Source organism: Notolepis coatsorum, assembly GCF_963971535.1.
Source record: "Notolepis coatsorum genome assembly, chromosome: 19".
Classification (NCBI taxonomy): domain Eukaryota; kingdom Metazoa; phylum Chordata; class Actinopteri; order Aulopiformes; family Paralepididae; genus Notolepis; species Notolepis coatsorum.
In genome coordinates, this window is record NC_140183.1 from 50,251,642 (window position 1) to 50,274,401 (window position 22,760).

The window sequence follows — 22,760 nt, forward strand, 5'->3', positions numbered from 1 at the left end:
AACGACAAACCTTTGTACTGTCTTTTACTATTGTGCATTCTGCTACTAAGGAATCTACCTTGCCTATATGTTGTGCTATGTTAATATGCACTCAAGTCTGTAGCACTCAAGTTCGACACTGTTAGACAAACAATTTACCCTTAGCTGCCAGAGTTGTACCCTTCCTGCTGACTTGTACAGAACTTGTAAGTCGCTTTTGGCATCAGCTAAATGACTAAATGTAAATGTTAATGCTTCCACTCTGCAACTAAAAAGGAGATTTTGAGTCTCAGGTGTTTCTACCAGCATCATTAACCTTTCCTTTATTTCAGTAAAAGAACGAGTCTAAGAGTCTTAATGGGAAAGATCCAGATGGCTTCAGCTCCATAGACAATATCCTTGGTCCGTTTAACAGTCCAATCGCTCCCTCCTCCATCTCTTTATCCTCGTTGTTTTCTTCTCTGTTCATGAATATGCTGAATCTCCTCTCCTCCTCCGCCCCCAAGGATCTTTCTTTCTTTCTCTCTGTCTCCCCCCACCCCTTTCTCCCCGCAACTGCCCTCCACCTGTCATCTCCCAGCCTTTCAATCTTTTTTGTATTTCATGAACCCAGGTGGGAGCGTGCAGGGGGAGGGCTGACATAAATATATATTTGACATAAATATTTATTGAACAAAATTTTGTAGTTCTACCGTAGCCATTTATTCCCCCTGTGGACATTCCAGCTGCTCCTTTCAGCTGCTCAGGTCGTATGCTCTATTGTACAAGGAGCCATTATGTCATCTTTTTAGCTGCACGACAGTGGAGCTGTCTGTAAGTCTATCTGGCTGGCATTGATCCGCGTGGTGTGTGTGTGGCGTGAATGAGTAGCAGGGGGCCTGTGCGTGCGTGTGTGAAGCTGGGGCGGGCTGTGCGTGCGCGTGTGTATGTGCACGTGTGTGCGCGTGTGTCCATGTGAGTGTACAGGGGAGGTGTCACTGGGCTATATTTACCACCTTGAGAATGAGAGAGCATTGTGTTGTCCATATTCTGGCTTGAAGGACACTTTGTGTCCAAGGTCATCTTCACTGCTCTCTGTGAGAGAGACAAAGAGAGGAGCGGGTGGTAGAGACGGACAGACAGACAGACAGACAGACAGACAGACAGACAGACAGACAGACAGACAGACAGACAGACAGACAGACAGACAGACAGACAGACAGACAGACAGACAGACAGACAGACAGACAGACAGACAGACAGACAGACAGACAGACAGACAGACAGACAGACAGACAGACAGACAGACAGACAGACAGACAGACAGACAGACAGACAGACAGACAGACAGACAGACAGACAGACAGACAGACAGACAGACAGACAGAGAGAGAGAGATTCCTACAAATTTCAAGATCCCGTGGATTAACCCTTTCTTCAAAGACAAGAGCGTAAGTGGAACTTTTTATTCAATCTAGCTGCCCATCTAATCCCGATGTCATCTCGTCCTGTTACCTCCCGTCCATCAGGACATGCTAGTGATGCGTTGTAGTACTTTAAAACAAAGCATGAACATATTTAACAGACCCTCACTGTTCACATCGCGCTACTGGATTGTCAGGCTATCAACAATTTTATTGTCAAAGAGGCCATTTTTCTCTGTCTCTGTTCGTCCCTCCTGTGAGACTTGTCTCTTCAGCTAGTTGCACTTCATAATGGTCTTGCCTGTTCGACAGCCTCAACGGATGTAGCTTTTAATTACTCTCCCGGGGAGACACAAAGCAAGCTCCTGTCGTGTTCAGACAATACTTCTCCCCCCATCAACAACGAAAATATCAAATAATTCATCCCCATGTTCATCCTCCTTGTCTCCATGTGCTCTTGCTCCCCTCCCACCAGACAGACGCGGAATCTGGGCTTTACACACGGAGAACAATCACTTTTAATCCGGCAGAGGTCGGCCTCCCAATAGCGGTGCTCAAATAGACTCTCCCACCCTCGAGCGCACATGCACGCTGTGATGAACCATGGGAGGAAACCAAGTGGGGAAACAACAACAGGCCTAGCTCGCTGCTATTCCCCCATCATGAGGCTTTCGACGTAATTGAAGGAGATCAGAAGGAACAACACATTAGGTTGTTTATGATGCTAACGCGGGTGGTAGCTAGTAGGAGTGGGTAAATGAAGCTATCGCTCAGGCGCGACCTGATTCTGTTATTTGGGCGCATTTTGCATTCACCTCCCTAGAGCGAGACTGAAGATTAATGATAGGTATGGTCCGGGGTGGAGGCATGCCAGACCCTGACTGATGAATTATTACTGGCTCAATGGCCCACAAAGGGGCGATTCATTTAACATGAACCTGAAACACACCTTCCTACACATCCACACCTGTCTAACATGCCAAAGAAAAGGACACCGTCTTTTGTCCAGTGCAAATGGCATTAACAAAGTTGACTTTGAGTTTGAGGGAACAAAACCTTTAAAGAGTAGGGTTTAACTGTTAGCAGGAAGTGAGTCATATACATTGTGTTTTAATGGCGTACCGCTTTGTCTCTTAATGGACTTCAGTCCCTAATCCTAAGGCGCCTGTATCTGAGAAGAGTGGAACCCCCCCTTGTATTAATCACTTAGAGAGCTAAATGGTGCAATTAACATTACATACACTTAGCAGACCCTTCAAGCAAATTTACAATCCCCTATAGTGGTTGTAGCTGGAGAGCGATGTGCACTTGTGCACCCCACTCTTGGCCAACTATGCTTAGAGGATGTACTACAACTATAACGTGTTCCTGATAAGAGTTTCTGTTCAAGTGACTGAGTCGCTTGCCAAGCCGCTGCAGTGTCCCTTAATGTCTGACCCATTGAGTTGAGCCATGGAACCTTCTATTGCACAGGGACCACTGTTGCCCTCCTCCTCCTCCTCCTCCATCTCTTTTTCCATCCTCCTTCCCGCCCTCCACAGGTGCCGGTCGGCTGTTTGCCATGGAAACCAGAGTGGTGATGCGACGGGAGCAGGAGGAGCAGTCGTCTAAGATGTCTCAGAGCATGGAGCTGTCCTCCCAGATCAAGAAGAAGACCTTCACCTCCAGGTACAGACACTATACACAGTGCTGTGTCCCTGATAGCCGATTCTCCTGACACACTGTGCTTGAGCCAATCAGCACTAACCGAGGAAGCGCGCAACTGAGTCAGTCAGTCCTCCAACAGCTGCTCTAGCTCTATAGAGGAACCATGACACTTATTTTGCCACATCAGCATGGTTGCAAGTGTGTAACCTTCACCTAGGCTTGGGCATGGATTGGTCATTTACATGGCTAGCAATGCTAACTAATGTCCTGTCCCGTTGTTCTGATGGAGTGTTTCCCCTATTATGCATTCAACAGTGGCGTTCAATTACCATTTTAATATTACAATCCACTCCCTCCCCTTCAGAGTAAATGGCCTTGTAGTGGCTTTGTAAACATGGAAAAGTGGAAAAGTTGCTGTCATGAACTAATTTGAAATGCGAGTGTGTCCAAACTTTCTAAGCAAAACTAACGTTAACATTCAGCAACGTCATATGGCCGTCAAATGCTCCATCTGATCTCTTCAGAAACGATATTATTTTGTGCTTAATATGGTGCTTCATGTCCAGGTCATCTCACACACTTGTGAGTAAAGTATATGAATGAGAAACCTTGCGTTTCAACGGTACAACCAGCAGCACCATCACAGATTCAGGAATATCATTTGCTGAAGGGAAAACAGTCCTACGACTTTGCGTGAGTATCACACAGTAACGTTACAGCAAACGCAATAATTGGAGTACATGGGACAAACCAATTTAGCCCCATATTATGTGATGTCCCAGCTAATACGTGACAGTTGGCAACCTGGCTGCTGCAAAATAACTCAGAGAATATGACATCAAGAGGAAATAACTCCTTGCATTACAATGTAGATTACAGAAATCAGATCACATTTAAACATCACATGTTTTCCTTCATGTTACCCTTTTGCCTGCACCCAGTTTTGATTTGATTTTATTTGATTTTATTACGGATCCCCATTAGCTGGTGCCATGGCAACCAGCTAGTCTTCCTGGGGTCCACACAAAAAAACATACAAAAACAATTATTGCAAAACAGAATTATTAAAAGTCAGTACTCAACATACAATACAGAATGAAACTAACAATTAAGATGGCTAAAATTACATGCAAGCAAATAAACAGAAAACAAAAAAACAAAACAAAACAAAATGCAAAATACAGTGTTAAATACAATTTAAGATTGTTTTTAAAATTGAATATTCATTCATATATTGAATACCCAGTTCTCATCAAGTTATCACTATGTGCCAAAAGATTCACAAAAAACTGTTTGACCTACTCCGTGAGTGATGTCTTTCTGCACGTGAGGGTGAACTCCACGAAAATGTCCAATACATTTAGATGGTCATTTCTCCTCCAATGCGGGGGGTACTTTAGGATGTTGTATTACGTCAAATCAGGAACTACGGTTCTGTGTCTTCCGTTTCCGCAGATCTTTAAAGACACCGGGTCCACCCATCCATAATGCATTCCACCTACAGGCCTTCAGTGTCTCTGATTACAAATGCTGCAGGGAAAGTTTGACACATGTTCCTTCTCTCTGGCATGTTAATGCGGGTGCTTTGCAGATCACGATGAACCCCTCAGTGTCGGGTTGCAGAGGGTAGGGCTGTTTGCAGCTCGTAATGGTGCTCAGGTGTGTTATCAGGTCCAATGACATTAGGGCTTCTTAAATGAGGACATAGAGTGACAGAGCTCAGTGAGACACTAAAACCATGATGTGCAGACCATAAACACACACACACACACACACACACACACACACACACACACACACACACACACACACACACACACACACACACACACACACACACACACACACACACACACACACACACACACACACACACACACACACACACACACACACATACATACTTGTAGAAGGGTGGATTATCCCTGCTTGTGGGAGTAGTAGTACACAGACACTGGGTAGTAGGATACTATAGTATTGGACCTATATGTACCCCCGTCTTTGGCCCGGAACGTCGTTCTGGAGGGCTTGCAGTTGGAGTGGATGGGGCCCAGGATTTACTAACCTGGGGATTGGTACTCTGGTCTCCCTCGCCTTCCAAGGCGGTCAGCAGTAGCTCCCCACACACCCTCACTCCCTCAGTACCTCCGACAGCCCTCCCACACCCAGTGACTGTCAGTTCAATAGTATTATTGGGCTTCCCTCTAAGCAGTACCCTTCCTTAACCACCTGTATAGACCCTTCAAATGCTATTCTGTAAATGGGGTGTAAGGGTTAAATAATTATGCACAATATTTACCCAGAGGTTAGAATAGCAAATGGAACTCAGAAAAGAAACAGACACACACAATGATCCCAATTAGGTCTACTTTAGTGAAGCCTGGGCAGGTTATACATTACAACGTTAATTCTTAATATATGGCACCGGGTGCTCTTGTTATCATAATGTAGGGGAAGCTCTTCCCACCATAGGCACCGAGTGCTCAATACATTAAACCACCCCGCTTGTACTAGGGGAACCCAGGCATAGGATGTAGACACATTGGGCATTCAAGAATCAAACAATCAAATAAACAAATAACAAAATAAACCAATAAATGTGGGCATGGCCGCCTAGTTATAGTTGAACGTGGGGGTGCAAGATTTTTAATTTAAATGATTATTTTTTTGTCCCTTTTTTATTTGTATTTTTTTATTTTTGCTTTTTTGCGTGTGCAAGACTAGCAAGGGGTGGTTTGGAGGGGGTCCGGCACGACCCCTCCACGGCAGATTTTTTTTACATTTAATGAACACCTGTACGTGCAATTTCCTGCAATATAGAGCCTTCAATTTTGACCAATAAAGCTGCTCTTTTCACTATAAAACTCAGTTTATATTGCAGTATGATTATTATATTATTATATTGCAGCCAATTACTATAATAATAATAATAATAATAATAATAATAATAATAATAATAATAATAATAATAATAATAATAATAATAATAATAATAATAATAATAATAATAATAATAATAATAATAATAATAATAATAATAATAATAATAATAATAATAATAATAATAATAATAATAATAATAATAATAATAATAACTCTCCCCATCCTCCCGAAGCCCCTCCGTTCACATCCGATCCCCAGCAGCCAACAACAACAAGATCATGACCGTCAACACGGGGACCCTGATGTAAACAAGACAAACGTCTTTCTCTGGTCTGCATCCCCTTAACTCTTTCAGTGCCACGCCTGGTTTTCCGTTTTACCGCTTGAATGCCACCATCGGCGCCAATGTTAACGTTAATATCGCCTAATCTATGTTTTAAATTATGGCTATGTGTCTAATCTGCCCATCGCATTATCAAAGACTATTTTCCAGTCAGTGCTGTGAAGACAGATTGTTTTTTTTATCACGTCGTTTCCATTTCAGAGCAGTTAGAAAAGCCCCCGTTTTGATATAAAAAACAGCTCATTCTGGAGCATTCTATGAAAATCGTCTTTTAGTGGAATATTCCACAACGTTGATATTCGTCTGCCTTTTTATGAATCGTTTTCAAATAAACGCTAGATGATCAATATTATACGTGCACGCAAGCACATTACGGCCGCGCACTGATAATCTCTCTGTTGATTTCCTCACAGACTTTTACAGTGAAACCGAAAGAAGACATTTCACAAAACAGCTTATAACTTCATCAAACGTACTCCGATTATCCTACCACTGATAACATAGAGTCCTTACCTGACATCAGATGCTATCCCCACCTCCATTAGGCTCGCCCCCTCGATAGATGCCTTCAAATCGAGGCTCAAAACCCACTTCTACCTACTAGCCTTTCCCGTTCACTGACTCATGCCCTGTTTTTCTATGTGTTTGCCTGTGTGCCCTCCCATAAAACGGAGTGTGATTGTTGTCTATATGTATCTTATGGATTTATGTATTTACCCTCTGTACAGCACTTTGGTTGACACGCGTCATGTGAAATGTGCTTTATAAATAAATTTGATTGATTGATTGATTGATTGGTATATTCCAATTCCTGATCACCATTCGAAACGCGACACAATAGATCTCCATGATCCGCGGGGATCTGAGGCTCCAGAATGAACTGTGGTAACCCCGGCTGGATCAGTGAACTGGAAAATGTGGAGTACCGGATTTTTTTCCCCATTCATTTTCATTGAGTCCATTCCAAAATCACTTATGTCATCTGGGAGACGACAGGGGGCGCTTTTTTCCACAGTGATCACCGGCGCAGCTCGGCTATACTCGGGTAGGCTCGGGTGATGCAATAATTTTTCAGATCGCAAAAAAAATAAAAAATAAAAAAAATTCAGAGAAATCTTGTGAGTGGCATGCAACCACCTATAAAAAAACCAGAGAAATCTCGTGAGTGGCACTGAAAGAGTTAACAATTGTATGTATTGAGCCGTACTGTATTGGACCCATTCTGCAATCTGTTAAATAAAGTTTTCATTAATTCATTCATGAAAGATTCACTAGCTAATGGTTAGGTAACGCTAAGCACGGCGGCTCGGCTCGCATCACTAATACGATAAATATTCAGTTTCAATCTGTTTGCGCATTTAGTATACAGTCACAGTGTTCGACTTACGTTATGACTTGCTCCATTTGGTGTACAACGCCGAAGGATAATCCTCACAAAGCGAATGTTAAATCCAATATCCAGGTGATTCAAAACAGCCGCCTCCCGAATACGCTCATGACGAGGGACATTCGAACAGCTGTTTGCTGTGGGGGGTCACACAATCTTTGGAAACTTAAAAACTTGCTATTAAGTGTCATTGCGTATTATTAATTTGATTGAAATTACGTAGTTATGGTTAGATTTATATATTCATATGATCAAAAAGTGGAGGAGCAAAAGCACAAGTTTGCCCCCCCAAGCTCAATACTGGTGGGGCACCTGCTTCGACTGCTCCATTATGTAGGCGTCTATGAATGTGGGCCCACGTTACCAAAGAAAACCTAACCTAAGCCAGCTTAAATTGTTTGGGGTACCCCTTAGACACTGGTTGTTAGCGTTCACTTCAATGGACGTTGCTGTTGATACAAGTTTCAAGTTTCAAGTTTCTTTAATAGTTGTCATACAGAAGTACAGAATACTTTCATACAAAATGCTTCTTACTGTTACGCTCCAGAGACTGTGCTAGACAAGATAGTATCAAATAACATAGTATAGCATGTAATTTAGAAGAAGAAAATGAGGTCACAGTGTTCGGTATAGACATATGTACAATGTTCTGAGTTACCATATAATATACAATACTATGCAGTGTACTAATGTACAGTACTATATAGTGCAAAGCAGAAATGGGATGAGGTACAATTTAGGTACAATTTACAGTAAGGTGTACGAGTTGTAGTGCAATCCTTCATCAATAAATATAAAGTGTGGGGAGTGGGTGCTACAGTGTGTTTGTTTAAAGTGGGTGTGTGCTATAAAGTGTGTGGAGTGGGTGCTACAGTGTGTTTGTTTAAAGTGAGTGTGTGCGTGTGGATGTGTGTGCTATGTGCGTTTGGTGGTTGTTGTTGTGTAGTGTTCATTCATTGTTCGTTTAGCAGCCTGATGGCCTGGGGATAGAAGCTTCTTCTGAGTCTTTCTGTGCTCGCCTTGAGACTCCGGTATCGCTTGCCTGACCGCAGCAGTTCAAAGGGGCAGTTGTTAGGGTGACTGGAGTCTTTAATGATTCTCTTAGCCTTGCCCTTGCAACGCTTGTTGTAAATGTTCTGGAGGGTGGGGAGCCCCCCTCCAATTGTGCGTTCGGCTGAACGTGTCACTCTTTGTAGTCTGCTTCGGTCTTGTGCAGTGCTATTCCCAAACCAGGAGGTGATGTTGCCGGTCAAGATGCTCTCTATTGTACATGAGTAGAAGTTCTTAAGGATCTTCTGACTGACTTGGAACTTCCTTAGGCGCCTGAGGAAGTAGAGGCGTTGTCGTGCCTTCTTCACAACCAGTGTTGTGCTAGTTACTGAAAAATAGTAACTCAGTTACTTTACTAGTTACTTCATTTCAAAGTAACTTCGTTACTGTACTAGTTACTTACACCCAAAAGTAATGAGTTACTGTGAAAAGTAACTATTTAGTTATTTAAAAAAAAAAAAAAAAAAAAATTGCTCAAGTCCCATGCCCCATATACTCAAAATCGGTTGATCAACTTGACAGTTTCCATTCACATCACCGAACTCTGCTAAGCAATGTGGTCTAGAGCGTTTCATTATATATTCCCTCCCCGCTGTATGTATATTTCTCTCCCACCCACCCACCCCCTCCTAATGTACAGTCCCCTCCCCATCATATGTATATACTTTGTCAGGATCTAGGGGTAACAGTACTGTATATTTGAATACCCCTTATGTCACAAATGTATCAGTACTAAATACCTATATGTCCCTATGCCATAAATGTCATGTATGTTGTGTATGTCATAAATGTCTATATGAATTGAAAATGGGGGACCCTGATGGAAACAAGACAAACGTCTTTCTCAGGTCTGCATCCCCTTAACAATTGTATGTATTGAGCCGTACTGTATTGTACCCATTCTGCAATCTGTTAAATAAAGTTTTCATTCATTCATTCATTCATCCATTCATTAATTCATTCATAACCATCTTGCAGCGTTGTTATCAAAGCATTGCAACGTTAGAATAGTTAGGATATCAATTGTGCATGAAAGGACTATATTTATATTGTTTGATTAGTATTATGAGATTCCCTGGCAGATTTCGTACAGTCAAAATCCGTTGATCTTGAGTTTCAGTGAACACATTGCACTCACCGTCACCAGTCTGCGGTGGTCGAGATGTAACGTTAGTCCAGTTGACTCCAGCAGCCCTTCAAACATGTTCTTTATCTCGTTTCCATGTTGTATATTAATTATCTCTCCAAGTAGTTGCTAAATGGTTTGTTAGTTCGTTATTATTACTGCGTTCTTATTATGTAGATTCATAGCGAGCGTCCTCTTGTTGTTTACTGTAGAGAGCGCCTATTTCTTTCAGAACGTCAGTGGCCAATCAGAAGTGCGAAACCAGAATGAGGCTACGGAAAGAAATAATAATAATAATAATACTTCGTTTTATATAGCGCCTTTCAGTCTACAGTAAACAAAACAAACGCAGGCGAAATAAGGACGCTCGCTATGAATCTACATAAAAAGAACGCAGTAACGAACTAACAAACCATTCAGTAACGTAAGTAGCGTTACTGAATTTCAAAAGTAATGCGTTAGAGTACTAGTTGCGGCAAAAAGTAACTTCGTTTCTGTAACGCGTTACTTTGTAACGCGTTAGTCCCAACACTGTTCACAACACTGTCAATGTGTGTGGTCCATGTCAAGTCCTCGGATATGTAGGCTCCGAGGTACTTAAAGCTGTTGACTCTCTCAACCGGTGCCCCGTCGATGCTGAGGGGGCTGTAGTCCTTGACCCCCGACCTCCTGAAGTCCACAATCATCTCCTTTGTTTTGCTGACGTTCAGGGAGAGGCTGTTTTCCTGGCACCATCCCGCCAGGACCTTGACCTCTTCCAGGTAGGCCCTCTCGTCGTTGGCAGAGATCAGGCCCACCACCACTGTGTCGTCAGCAAATTTGATGATTGTATTGCTACTCCGCTGAGCCACACAGTCGTGTGTGTACAGGGAGTAGAGGAGGGGACTCAGAACACAGCCCTGGGGGGCCCCTATGTTGAGGGTGATGGATGAGGAGGTGCAGTTGCCTGCTCTCACCACCTGGGGTCTGCCAGTCAGGAAGTCCAAGACCCACTGGCAGAGGTCATAGTTCAAGCCCAGGTCCCTGAGCTTGGCTATGAGTATGGAGGGGACTATGGTATTGAATGCCGAGCTGTAGTCGATGAATAGCATTCTCACATAGTTCCCCTGCCTCTTGTCCAGGTGTGATGCTGCTGTGTGCAGCACATGGGCTATGGCGTCCTCCGTGGACCTGTTGGGGCGGTATGCAAATTGCAGGGGGTCCATGTTGATGGGGAGGGAGGAGCAGATGTAGCCCTTTACTAGCTTCTCAAAGCACTTCATGGCTATGGAGGTGAGAGCTACAGGGCGGTAGTCGTTGAGGCAAGCAGGCTTGGATTTTTTGGGTACAGGGATAATAGTGGACTTCTTCAGGCAGGTGGGGATGACAGCCTGTTCTAAGGACAGGTTAAATATGTCAGTGAATACTGGGGCCAGTTGGTCGGCACAGACTTTTAGGACGCGGCCGGGGATGCCGTCCGGACCTGCTGCCTTCCTGATGTTCACTTTTTTAAAGGTCCGCCTCACCTCATGCTCTGTTACCCTGAACACTGCGCCTCCATCAGCAGCCGACCCCCCCCCCCCCCATTGCCGTGGCTTGTGAGCTGGTGTTGTTATTACCAGCATCAAACCTCGCATAGAAGGTATTGAGGTCATTTGCTAAGGAGATGTCACTGTTCAGTTTGAGGGAGGCGCCTTTGTAGTCTGTCATCGTTTTGAGCCCCTGCCACATAGCTCTAGAGTCAGCTTGTTCAAACTGGAGTTAAATTTTATCCCTGTAGCGCCGTTTGGCCTCTGACACTGTCCTCCTTACGTTGTATCGCGCCACCTTGTGGTCATTCATGTTGCCTGCCACTAGGCCGTCGTTGTATGCTTTGGTGCGCTCTCTCAGAGCTTCACGGACGGATTTGTCTACCCAGGGTTTTTGATTTGGGTAAACTCTCATTTTGGTAGTGGGGATTGTTTCTTCCACCATAGTACAAACATAGTCCAGCACTGTTTCCGTGTAGACATTAATGTTATCTGTGTCGCGGAACACATTCCAGTCTGTGCAGTCAAACGCAGACCGGAGCGTCTCCTCTGACGTCAAATCCCATTTCTGCACCTCTCGCGAGACTACAGGAGTACTTTTGATTCTCTGTTTGTACATTGGTGAAAGAAAGATTGACGCGTGATCTGATTTACCAAAGCCACTATCAGAATGAGCCTTGTAGCCACCTTTAAATTGCGTGTAACAGTGATCTAGGATGTTACCGCCTCTGGTGTTGCAAGTCACGTGCTGATAGAAGTCAGGTAATACCTTTCTCAGATTGGCGCTATTGAAATCACCCAGCACCAAAATGGCGGCGTTAACGTTCGCCGCTTGTATTCTATTTACCTCGTCGTGGAGTCTGGAGAGCGCGACGTTGTTACTGGCTTGCGGTGGAATATACACTCCTACCAGGATGATCGCCGTTAACTCCCTCGGGAGGAAGAAAGGACGACACTTGATGGTTATATATTCCAGGTCTGGGCAGCAGTGGTTGGATAATTCCTTCACGTTAGTTGGATCGCTCCAATTGTTGTTAAACATGAGGGCAATACCTCCTCCACGTTGTTTACCGGACTCTGCTGACCGATCTTTGCGGTGGATAAAGAAGTGTTCGGCTGGTTGGATTGCGTGGTCTGGAACCTCCGGCGTGAGCCACGTTTCGGTGAAGCAGAGAACGTTGCAGTCCCTAACGTCTCTTTGGTATTGAATCCTTGCTCGGATGTCATCCAGTTTATTGTCAATTGATTGTACATTGGCTAGCAATATACTGGGCAATGGTGTTCGGTGGCGTCTGGATCTCAGCCTGTTACGGATCCCAGCTCTCTTCCCACGCCGTCTGGTTCTTTTGTTCCTGGGATCAAGGAACAAAGGCTCTGGTCCTATTCTCCGGAGGATCTCCTCAGGCCATTGTTGCGGTTCGGAAAGCTGGTCCAGTGAGTAATCCAATCGGTAAGTTTCCCGTAATCCGATGTCTATAAGTGACTGGCGGTCATACACATTAAATGCACCTACTGTTGGTACAGACAAAACTCTTAAAACTATAAATATTAACAAAAGTAAGCACAGTCTCGACGGAGCGAACTAACGCGGTACTGTTAGTACTTAGCCAAGATGGCGGACCCACTCTTATCACCGCTCGTCCGGGTGACAAGATGGCGTCGGCGATCCCGCGAGCACAGCCAGTAGGCTGGGCGAACAGCAGGCAGTGGTTAGCTGGCGGAGCTTGCTGTATGGCGTCCTCTGCTGGTGGGAAGAGGCGTCCTCTGCACCATCTGGGAAACGTCCACCGCTGCTGTTGCTGGCTTGCTTCTGTCACGCGTGCTAATACTTTGGCTACCTTAAACACAGCTAAGCTTTGGGTCTCGACGCACCCTCCTGCTATTCGGTTACACTGCTAATGCAACGTGGCTGGCTATACCACCGGTCTCTTCAGCGCCTCGCGCCCGGTAGTCTACTCAAGTCAGACGGAGCCGTTAGCAGCATACTACTATACCGCACACAGTAACTACTATAACCCGATAACGTTAGACGTTAGTCTCGTTAGCTCTAGACGTTAGTCCTTGGGTTCGGTTTCTCTTACTCACACACTATCGCTGATATTCTAGGATAACCCGTCACTAGCAAGTATGTCTCATCACCCGCCGCTCGCTCCGACGGGGCTCTCCTTCACTGACTTCTTCAACGGGGCTATTCCAAAGCACACGCCTGCTCCCCTCGCCTCCAGGTAACTCCCTCTTCCTCGTTGCTTGCTTCTCTCCACTGCTCCACCTGCCACCACTGCCACTCCGCCCCCTGCTGGCAACCTCCACTGGTCCCACTCAAGGACCGCTCCAGAAAGGGAAAAAGGGCTCAATGTTATTGCTAGTAATCCATACTGCATCCATACATACATACATACATACATACATACATACATACATACATACATACATACATACATACATACATACATTCATACATACATACATACATACATACATACATACATACATACATACATACATACATACATACATACATACATACATACATACATACATACATACATACATACATACATACATACATACATACATACATACATACATACATACATACATACATACATAACAGTGTGCGAACCATACCATGGTCTTCGGGGGAGCTCATTATTTTTCTTTCGCGTTGCGCGTGCCTCACAGGGAGGACTTTACTGTGACGCTTGCTGACATAGGCTATAGGAGTAACGTTACAGAACCACACAGTCCACACCACACAGGTGTCTGCATGCATGATGAAGACGCACATATTGAAAAACACATGCTCAGATTAACCCCTCTGATCCAACACTAAAATTCACACACAATAGTCCTATTTACACAAACACACGGATGAACCAATACCGAACAACAAGTCCACGACCAAACACATCGAGTCTAACATTATTATAGTAGGCAAATGCAACATTATCGCCACCCACCTGATGGTGAAGATCTGCCCAATTCTCAAAATCTGCATGTCACAGAAGTAGTCCCCGCAGCAGGCTGCTTCGCCTTCTTTGAAAAACCAAAATTGGTTAGAAGGCTTACTTCTTTGATATTTCGTTTAACTTTCGACATTATCCTGAATACCTGTATTTTCTTTTTTTTAAAGGGCGGGTGAAGTTTGATTTGTGCCTGCAGGCTGCAGAGCCGCCACGCTCCGAATGGTAAACACAAGAATAGCATGCATGTTGCCATCTATTACGAGTAGGGTATATCTGCAGTGCCGCAAACCCCATAGATTTATGCTATTGTCTATTACTGTGAATTAGTGCGCAAATCATTAATCATACATCAAAATAGCCTAATTTTATTATTATACACAATGATGACGATACAGAAAATTACAGAAAAATTAGAAATGCATGGCAAAAATTGCATTTATTGTCAGTATTTTAGAGACCCCCCAAAAATTCACAAATCATGTTTTCAGGGGGGCTGATGTCCCCCAGCTCCCCCATGGTTCGCACCCTGCATACATACATAGTTACATACATACATACATATTACATACATACATACATACATACATACATACATACATACATACATACATACATACATACATACATACATACATACATACATACATACATACATACATACATACATACATACATACATACATACATACATACATACATACATACATACATACATACATACATACATACATACATACATACATACATACATACATACATACATACATACATACATACATACATACATACATACAGTATATGCTGCACATAGATAAAGAAAACACTCAAGAGGTAAAATAGAATAAAAAACTAGACAATTCCGCACGGGGGAAATTGTGAAAGTGTGGGTGACGCCTGTGCACCGCCGGCCAACGGGAGAGGGTCTCTCGCGAGTCTCTATGACAAAAAAAGGCACGTACGGCCGATGTTTGGGTGTGTGTGGATTCCGTCTTAACGCCGTCTCATGCACTGTGCACACCATAGAGATTGAACTGATTGAACAGGTATTCAATATCAATATGAGTTATGGCGAAGAATCGGATCAGGAAGCAATCTACCAATAATAATACGTAATAAACCATAATATCGCCTGTTAACAGAATTCGGCTATAGGGCGACAATAATGTGGTCAAGAGGCATGGTTTCTATCTTGAGCCTGAACTGGCGTGGTTTCTTTTTATTCACATGGAAAGAGCAGCAGTAACATACATGTTCTTCTCTCACTGAGAGACATTGGGGGAGAGAACGAAATGGGAGTATACCTTTGCTTTTATACTCGCCACAAGGTGGAGTACCTGGGTGGCTCCGCCTAGAGCGCCCTCTAGACAGTCACTGGTGGAGACAATTATATATGCAGCTAAACAGTTACTAGTGTAAACAGCCATATGTACAGTTAGACAGTTACTAACAATCCTACACAGAGCTTCTGATCTCAACATCGCCTGAAACACAAAATTATTTTAAAGAAGGCTAGCCTCTTAACTGGCCCCCCAAAAGTGGCAATTATTTTTACTTGAACTTGAGGACTGCATACTTTTCTTTGCAAACCAAAATACTTTATACTTATAGCACATGCATGAGCCTGGTCTCTATTGAAAGATAACATTCTGAAGTTTCTGATACAATAAAGGTAATTCACTTTTAGTGCTAATGAAATAGAGTAACATAGGTCTGAACTTGAGTTGTAGAAAAACTTGTTACTCACGTTTTTCTGTAGTAGTTGCAATATCCAAAAGTATATTTACAAAAATATTGGTATATATGGAAAAACCTGGGTCCATAGCCTGAAGTCTTGTGTAGCACAATCTGTTCAGAAATGAGTGATATAGAGCGATTGTGGTAAAATGTGAGAAAAAAAAGATCTGCCGGTTTCCATTTTCTCATAGACTCCAATGCATTCGGTGCATTATTTACTTCCTGTTTTCGCTCGTGACTTTTCACCTAGATCCCCGATTCGCTCATCCCCATATGGGGTAGCATTGGAAAGCCACACTCATTGGTTACAACCCTGTCTAATAATTTTTGAGATCGCCAAATGATTGACGGAGGTAGAGACTCGGGAGTCGGGAGTGGTATTCGAAAAAATTAAATGTCTTCTAAAGACTTTGGCACACGCCTCACATATCGGCATGTAACTCGAGAACTGCTGAACGGCAATCGACAGACAACAAATAGGGCTTTAATTCTATCTATATATTGTATTAAAAAATATGCACCCGAGCCGCTGGAGGTCGCCAAAGTGGCGTCGGGCACCGGCAGGCAAATCGTCCCGGGGCCGGGTCGGTGCTAGTTAAAAGGCTAGATGACTGTGGACTTAGAGTCAGTCTAAATGGGGTTTTGTCATAGAAAAAATTCGGTACAATAGTATTTTGCGATGGTAAGATTTAGTTTGAATGTAGGCTATAGACCTGCGTTACAACTACAAGTGTGTTGTAATTCCGGTTGCTCTGGAACAGATTTTCTGCAGCTATAGGACAATGAATGTATTATTAATAGATCGCTCCTCGCTTCATCTGTGGTTCATGCAGGCTCTTCAACTTGACCAAGGTCTTATTTTATTTAAATTTTTTTTTTTAATGTATTGGTTTTCTCCGGGCAGTCCGGCAGAGAGAGAGAGGAAGTATGGGAGATAGAAGGGGGAAGACATTCGGCAAAGGTCGCCGGGTCTGGGAGTCGAACCCGGGACGGCCGTGTTGCACCGCAGTGCTGTACGTGGTGCACCACCCTGGCGCCCCGACCAAGGTCTTCTAACATGGCAGGGGATTTAGTATTTTGAAGCAGCAGTTTAATAAATGAAAAGAGCATCTGTACACTCAAGTCTGTGAAGAATAATCATATTTAATGTGGCAGAAAGATTGCTGCAGCTCAGGTCATCCGGCATCACCAGCTGAATTCTCATAGCGGGGGCAGAACGAAATTGCAAGGTGTCACAAACATCACTGAGAGCCACTCCACTGGGAGAAGATAGTCTATTTGTGTCTTTATTGAGTTACCTCTTGTAGGGATGGCTGGACAACCCTAATATGTCTCCTGCTGTCACAGTCAGTCTTCAGTACCTATAAGAAAAACCTTGATTCAACACACAACCTGCAGTCACACACAACACAAACTCTCTCTGTAGGTGTCCTGAGTCTAGTACTCACATCTCTCTCTCTCTCTCTCTCTCTCTCTCTCTCTCTCTCTCTCTCTCTCTCTCTCTCTCTCTCTCTCTCTCTCTCTCTCTCTCTCTCTCTCTCTCTCTCTCTCTATTTCTCTCTCTCTCTCTCTCTCTCTCTCTCTCTCACACACACATACACAAACCACAGGCTGCCCAGAGATCCTGAAAATACAGTAAGTCAATATTTAATATTAAAGGTCTGTATTTTCTGCAGTTGTCTGTCTCACTGGGATGTAGTATATTATATATACACACACATACACACACAGTGTGTGTGACAGGAGAGCAGCAACAGTTTCACACAGCCTACAGACACACCCGGGACTGTAATACCACACAGATGCCAATGAGGACTTAACAGGGATCAGTCCTGCCCTGCTAGCTATGCCCTTATAGTCCCAAGTCAAATCCGCCCTGGTTTTTGCAAGGTCCAGTTTCAGTTATTAAATTAAGGATAACCTGAGGGGATTCTGTAGTTGACATTGGTGGAGTAAAGAGAATTGGACCCATCGTTCTCTCTGGCATGATGGAAATAACCAATTATTCCATTCCATACAGAGGTCATTTCTTGCTAAAGGTGTGTGTGCGTGCGTGCGTGCGTGCGTGCGTGCGTGCGTGCGTGCGTGCGTGCGTGTGTGCGTGCGTGTGTGTGAGAGAGATGTGAGTATTAGACTCAGGACACCTACAGAGGAGCAGACTTAAAGTATCTCCATGTTATGTGAAACAAGGTGGCCACTCACTAATGAGGGGATGTTTTTTTTTTACTGGACATTTCTTGTCTCTAACTGCAGTTTATGGAACGACTCTCACTCCCACTCTCAGAGGTGCCTTTCTGTGTGGAGTTGACATGTTCTCCTGGTGTTTGCGTGGGTTTCCTCTGGCTACTCCGGTTTCCTCCCACACCGAAACACATGTTAGGCTGGGACTACGAATAAAAATGTGTATAGTATGTTGTGATTATCAACCCTTCTCTCAGAGGTGTATATAGTATGTTGTGATTATCAATTATTTTCTCAGAGGTGTTTAAACTATGTTGTGTGATTTCTTTGTCTTTGTCTTTCTTCCCCTGTTTTCCCCACTCACAAACAAAGCCTTGATTCTCTGGAAAGACAGTATACTAGTGTGTATAATGATATCAATGTCCTACTTCCTCACTGGAACCACTATGGCAGCAGTAGTGAACTCTGTGTGTGTGTGTGTGTGTGTGTGTGTGTGTGTGTGTGTGTGTGTGTGTGTGTGTGTGTGTGTGTGTGTGTGTGTGTGTGTGTGTGTGTGTGTGTGTGTGTGTGTGTGTGTGTGTGTGTGTGTGTGTGTGTGTGTGTGTGTGTGTGTGTGTGTGTGTGTGTGTGTGTGTGCGTGTGTGTGTGTGTGTGTGTGTGTGTGTGTGCGTGCGTGCGCGCGTGCGTGCGTGCGTGCGTGCGGGTGTGTGGGTGGGTGGGTGTACATATATTCATGTTTGATCCTCTGTGTGTGGACTGGAGGGGATGCTGCCCAGCCGCAGGCTCCACGCTACATTATTCAACGACCTGCGGCTTTGCAGCAACACACATTCAAAGGGAACAGTCAAAGGAATAATTTTTTTCTTTTTATAAAAATAAAATTTAAAAAAAGCAGAAGTCATTCTCCTGAACGCTGTGAAATGGGGAAATTCCCCAGCGTGTAAATAAAAGAATAAGGGAAGTACAGTACATATGAATTTGCATTGTCACTTTGTAAGACGGCACGGTTGAAAGCAACGCCTCGGGCTGGATGTCAGGGAGCAACGGCAGCAGGGGGGAGCGCTGCAACACACACCTGCAGACACACAAACCTGTTCCTGGTTCTCATTCTGCTGCCTGCCTGTCTGCAAGTCACACTTTACCAACAACTGATGAAAAGGCTTCGCATGGCTCTATAGACCTGGGGAGTGAGTTTTAGCTCTGACAACCCCCCCACCCAGTGTATCCATCGAAGATAAGACAAGATAAGATAACCCCCCCACCCAGTGTACCCATCGAAGATAAGACAAGATAAGATATTCCTTTATTGATCCCCTTGGGGAAATTCAGGCATCATAGCAGCATGGGGGATGGGGGGGGGGGGGGGGGGGGGGTACAGGTACATGTGATAGTAGACGACATGATACAGGTCATACAATTATAGTACAGTGGAGAAGTAAAAATAAATACAAATAAAAATAGGCAGTGTAAACAATATAACAATATACTTAACTCTGAGTATGTGCATATGGGAAAGTAGGCAGTGTAAATAGGTCAAGGTGCAGATGAGGGTATGTATGCCCTCTCAGTTATGTGCCTTACAATAAATATAGTTACAATATACTGTATATATCATCTAATCATCTAATATCTAATCTAATATATGTATAATAAAAATAAAAATATAAATATATGCTCTGATTTAGTAAGTATACAGTATACACATACGGTGCAGTGTGCATAAGGTATGTATGCCGTGATATGATATACTTCATACGTTATACATTGTCCATTTAGGTGGAAGTCAGAAACACTCAGTGATCGTAGTTCCTAGTAGTTGAAGGTCTGGCAGTGGTTCCTGCCCACTGTTGTGGAGCCTGATGGCCGCTATGGTATGAAGGACTGGCCGAGGCGGTTAGTTGAGTGTCGGGGGGGGGGGGTATGATTCTGTGACTGAACGTGCTTCTCATCTTGACTAGTTCATCGTAGAGGGGGTGGGAGGGATTGTCCAGGATAGCAGCCAGCTTCCTTCTCACCCCCCTCTCTGCCACCACCTCTAGTCTGACCAGCTCGACTCCCACCACAGAGCTAGCCTTCTTCACCAGCTTGTTCAGTTTGTTGGTGTCCCTTGAGTTGATGTAGCCCCCCAGCATGCTGCCACAGCATAGAAGAGGACGCTGGCCACTGGTATAGATGTAGCAGTACTGTCTATCTGTATGTCATGTATGTCATATATGTTATGATGAATTGAAAATGGGGGACCCTGATGTAAACAAGACGAAAGTCTTTCTCTGATCTGCATCCTCTTAACAATTGTATGTATTGAGCTGTACTGTACTGTACCCATTCTGCAATCTGTTAATAAACTTTTCAATCAACAGACTGGTAGAACGACTGCAGCAGTCTATTGCACACGTTGAAGGACCTGAGTCTCCTCAGGAAGAACAGCCTGCTCTGTCCCTTCCTGTAGAGGGCCTCTGTGTTGTCCGACCAGTCCAGTTTATTGTTCAGGTGTACCCCAAGGAAATTATATGACTCCACCACCTCCACCTCATCCCCTCAGATGGTGATGGGAGTCGGGGGGGCCTCTTCCTACCCCTCCGGAAGTCCACCACCAGCTTTTACTGGTGTTGAGTTGGAGGTGGTTGCTGTCGCTCCACCCCACAAAGCTCTCCACCAGGGCTCTATACTCCTCTTCATCATCATCTGTGATGTAGCTTACGATGGAGGAGTCATCAGGTGGCACCCGCTCGAGTTGTGGCAGAAGTCTGAGGTATAGAGGGTGAAAAGGAAGGGTGACACAGTTCCTTGGGGGGCGCCGGTGTTGCTCACCACTACGTCAGACTGACTGTCCTGTAGACTGACGTACTGCCGCCTGTCAGTGAGGTATCAAAACTACAAGTATTACAGCCAAACTAATATTGTGTAGGTTCATAATCTTCGACAGAGGTATATATTATAAAAAATGTCTACTGTTACAACCAATAAAGGTAAATATTTTAACTTGAACATTTTGTTTATATCTTAATTCTTACTCGTTTCCATGGTAACTAATACAGTACCCATACACCTTGCTATTAATCTTCAACCAATCACAAGAGCACAACTACTTCAACGTTTGGTTATCTTGTCATTCTCGTTGGTTTATCGTGGTATACCATTTTAGTTTTTATTGAAGCCATGAATAAAGCATACAAAAAACATCTGCATTTAAAAACAAATGAGTCAGGTAATCATGAGTATATAATTCCAATAGTGTATTATGTCTGTTGTTTTGACTATTTTGGTTTCCTAACGTCGTCCTCTCATCTCTGCAATGTTAGCTTGAGACGGGTCTTCGTATGCATGACTATTTTCTTATTTTTCTCAAAAGTAAAAACACAAATCTAATTAAATTATGCTCAACTCTGCTCCCGTAAAATGTCTGACCAGTTGAATAAGTGGAACCATATACTGTGTAAACCCTCTACCTTGAGAATCCCCTATGGTAAAAGACCATAGGCAAAAATGTGTATCTTCTGTATGTTTCTGCATTGCAAGCCTACTCTTTTCCTGCACAGACACAAGTGAAACAAAATCACTGTTACAAAATGGCTTCCGACTTTATTGCCTTGAGCCTTGTTGCTTAAAACAAACCCCCTCTGCTGTTTATAGAGGTTGGAAAGGTCAGATGCATGTATTGTTAGCGTTTTAATGGATAGCTCACTCTTCTGTGTGTGTGTGCGTGCGTGCGTGCGCGCGCGCGCGCGCGTGTGTGTGTGTGTGTGTGTGTGTGTGATGAAGAGACTGCTCAGAGCTTTTGATTTAGGGCCACTTATGTGTACACCGGCTTTGTGTTCCTCTCATTAAATGAGCAAGAGCATAAACCACTATGCTACTAAACCCCCTTTAGCTCTGTAGCCCTGTGACACGCTGGGGATTAAAAAGTAAACACGGGCACATGATCACATGCAACGATGCAATGACAATTGAAGTCAGTGTTGTGTCTCAAATGAAGCAACGGGCCCCCGATCCAGAGCCTCTCCACCCCCACCACCATTTGAAGTAATCTATAGTACATAAGCGCTATTTTGTCATCATTGACCTATGTACAGTTCAGTGGGCTCTTGTTCCTCTAGATATATAACTTCCCTGTAGAAACAATAGTCTGTGTGTGTGTGAGTGTGTGTGTGTGTGTGTGTGTGAGTGTGTGTGTGTGTGTGTGTGTGTGTGTGTGTGTGTGTGTGTGTGTGTGTGTGTGTGTGTGTGTGCGTGCGTGCGTGCGTGCGTGCGTGCGTGCGTGCGTGCGTGCGTGCGTGCGTGCGTGCGTGTGTGTGTGTGTGTGTGTGTTTAAGGAAAGGGGAACCAAATGCCAACGATGCAGAAGCAGCTGATTTTCTCATTTATTGCAGTTGAGAGAAAACAGGTCACAGGCTGCATTAGCTTCCGCACTACAGTTCCTAAGCCAGGGGCTCCCTTGTGGAGGCAACTAGGAACTAGATGGCTTTACGACCAGCTGGCCTGGCTGTTTTTCTTTCTGATGATGAGGATGATCCAGAAAAACACAACTGCTAGTTGAAATATTGAACACTGCT

General features: G+C 44.0%; 1 protein-coding gene across 1 annotated transcript in view; it reads left to right on the top strand.

Annotated features, from left to right (window-relative positions):
* Nucleotides 1-1,339: 1,339 nt before the first annotated feature.
* Nucleotides 1,340-22,760, top strand: part of myom3 (myomesin 3) — a 153,664-nt gene continuing 132,243 nt past the window's right edge. The window contains exons 1-2 of the mRNA XM_084335719.1: nt 1,340-1,409; nt 2,924-3,050. Of these exons, the coding sequence (XP_084191845.1) occupies nt 2,944-3,050 (107 nt within the window). The 5' untranslated portion in view covers nt 1,340-1,409; nt 2,924-2,943. The remainder of the gene's footprint in view (nt 1,410-2,923; nt 3,051-22,760) is intronic.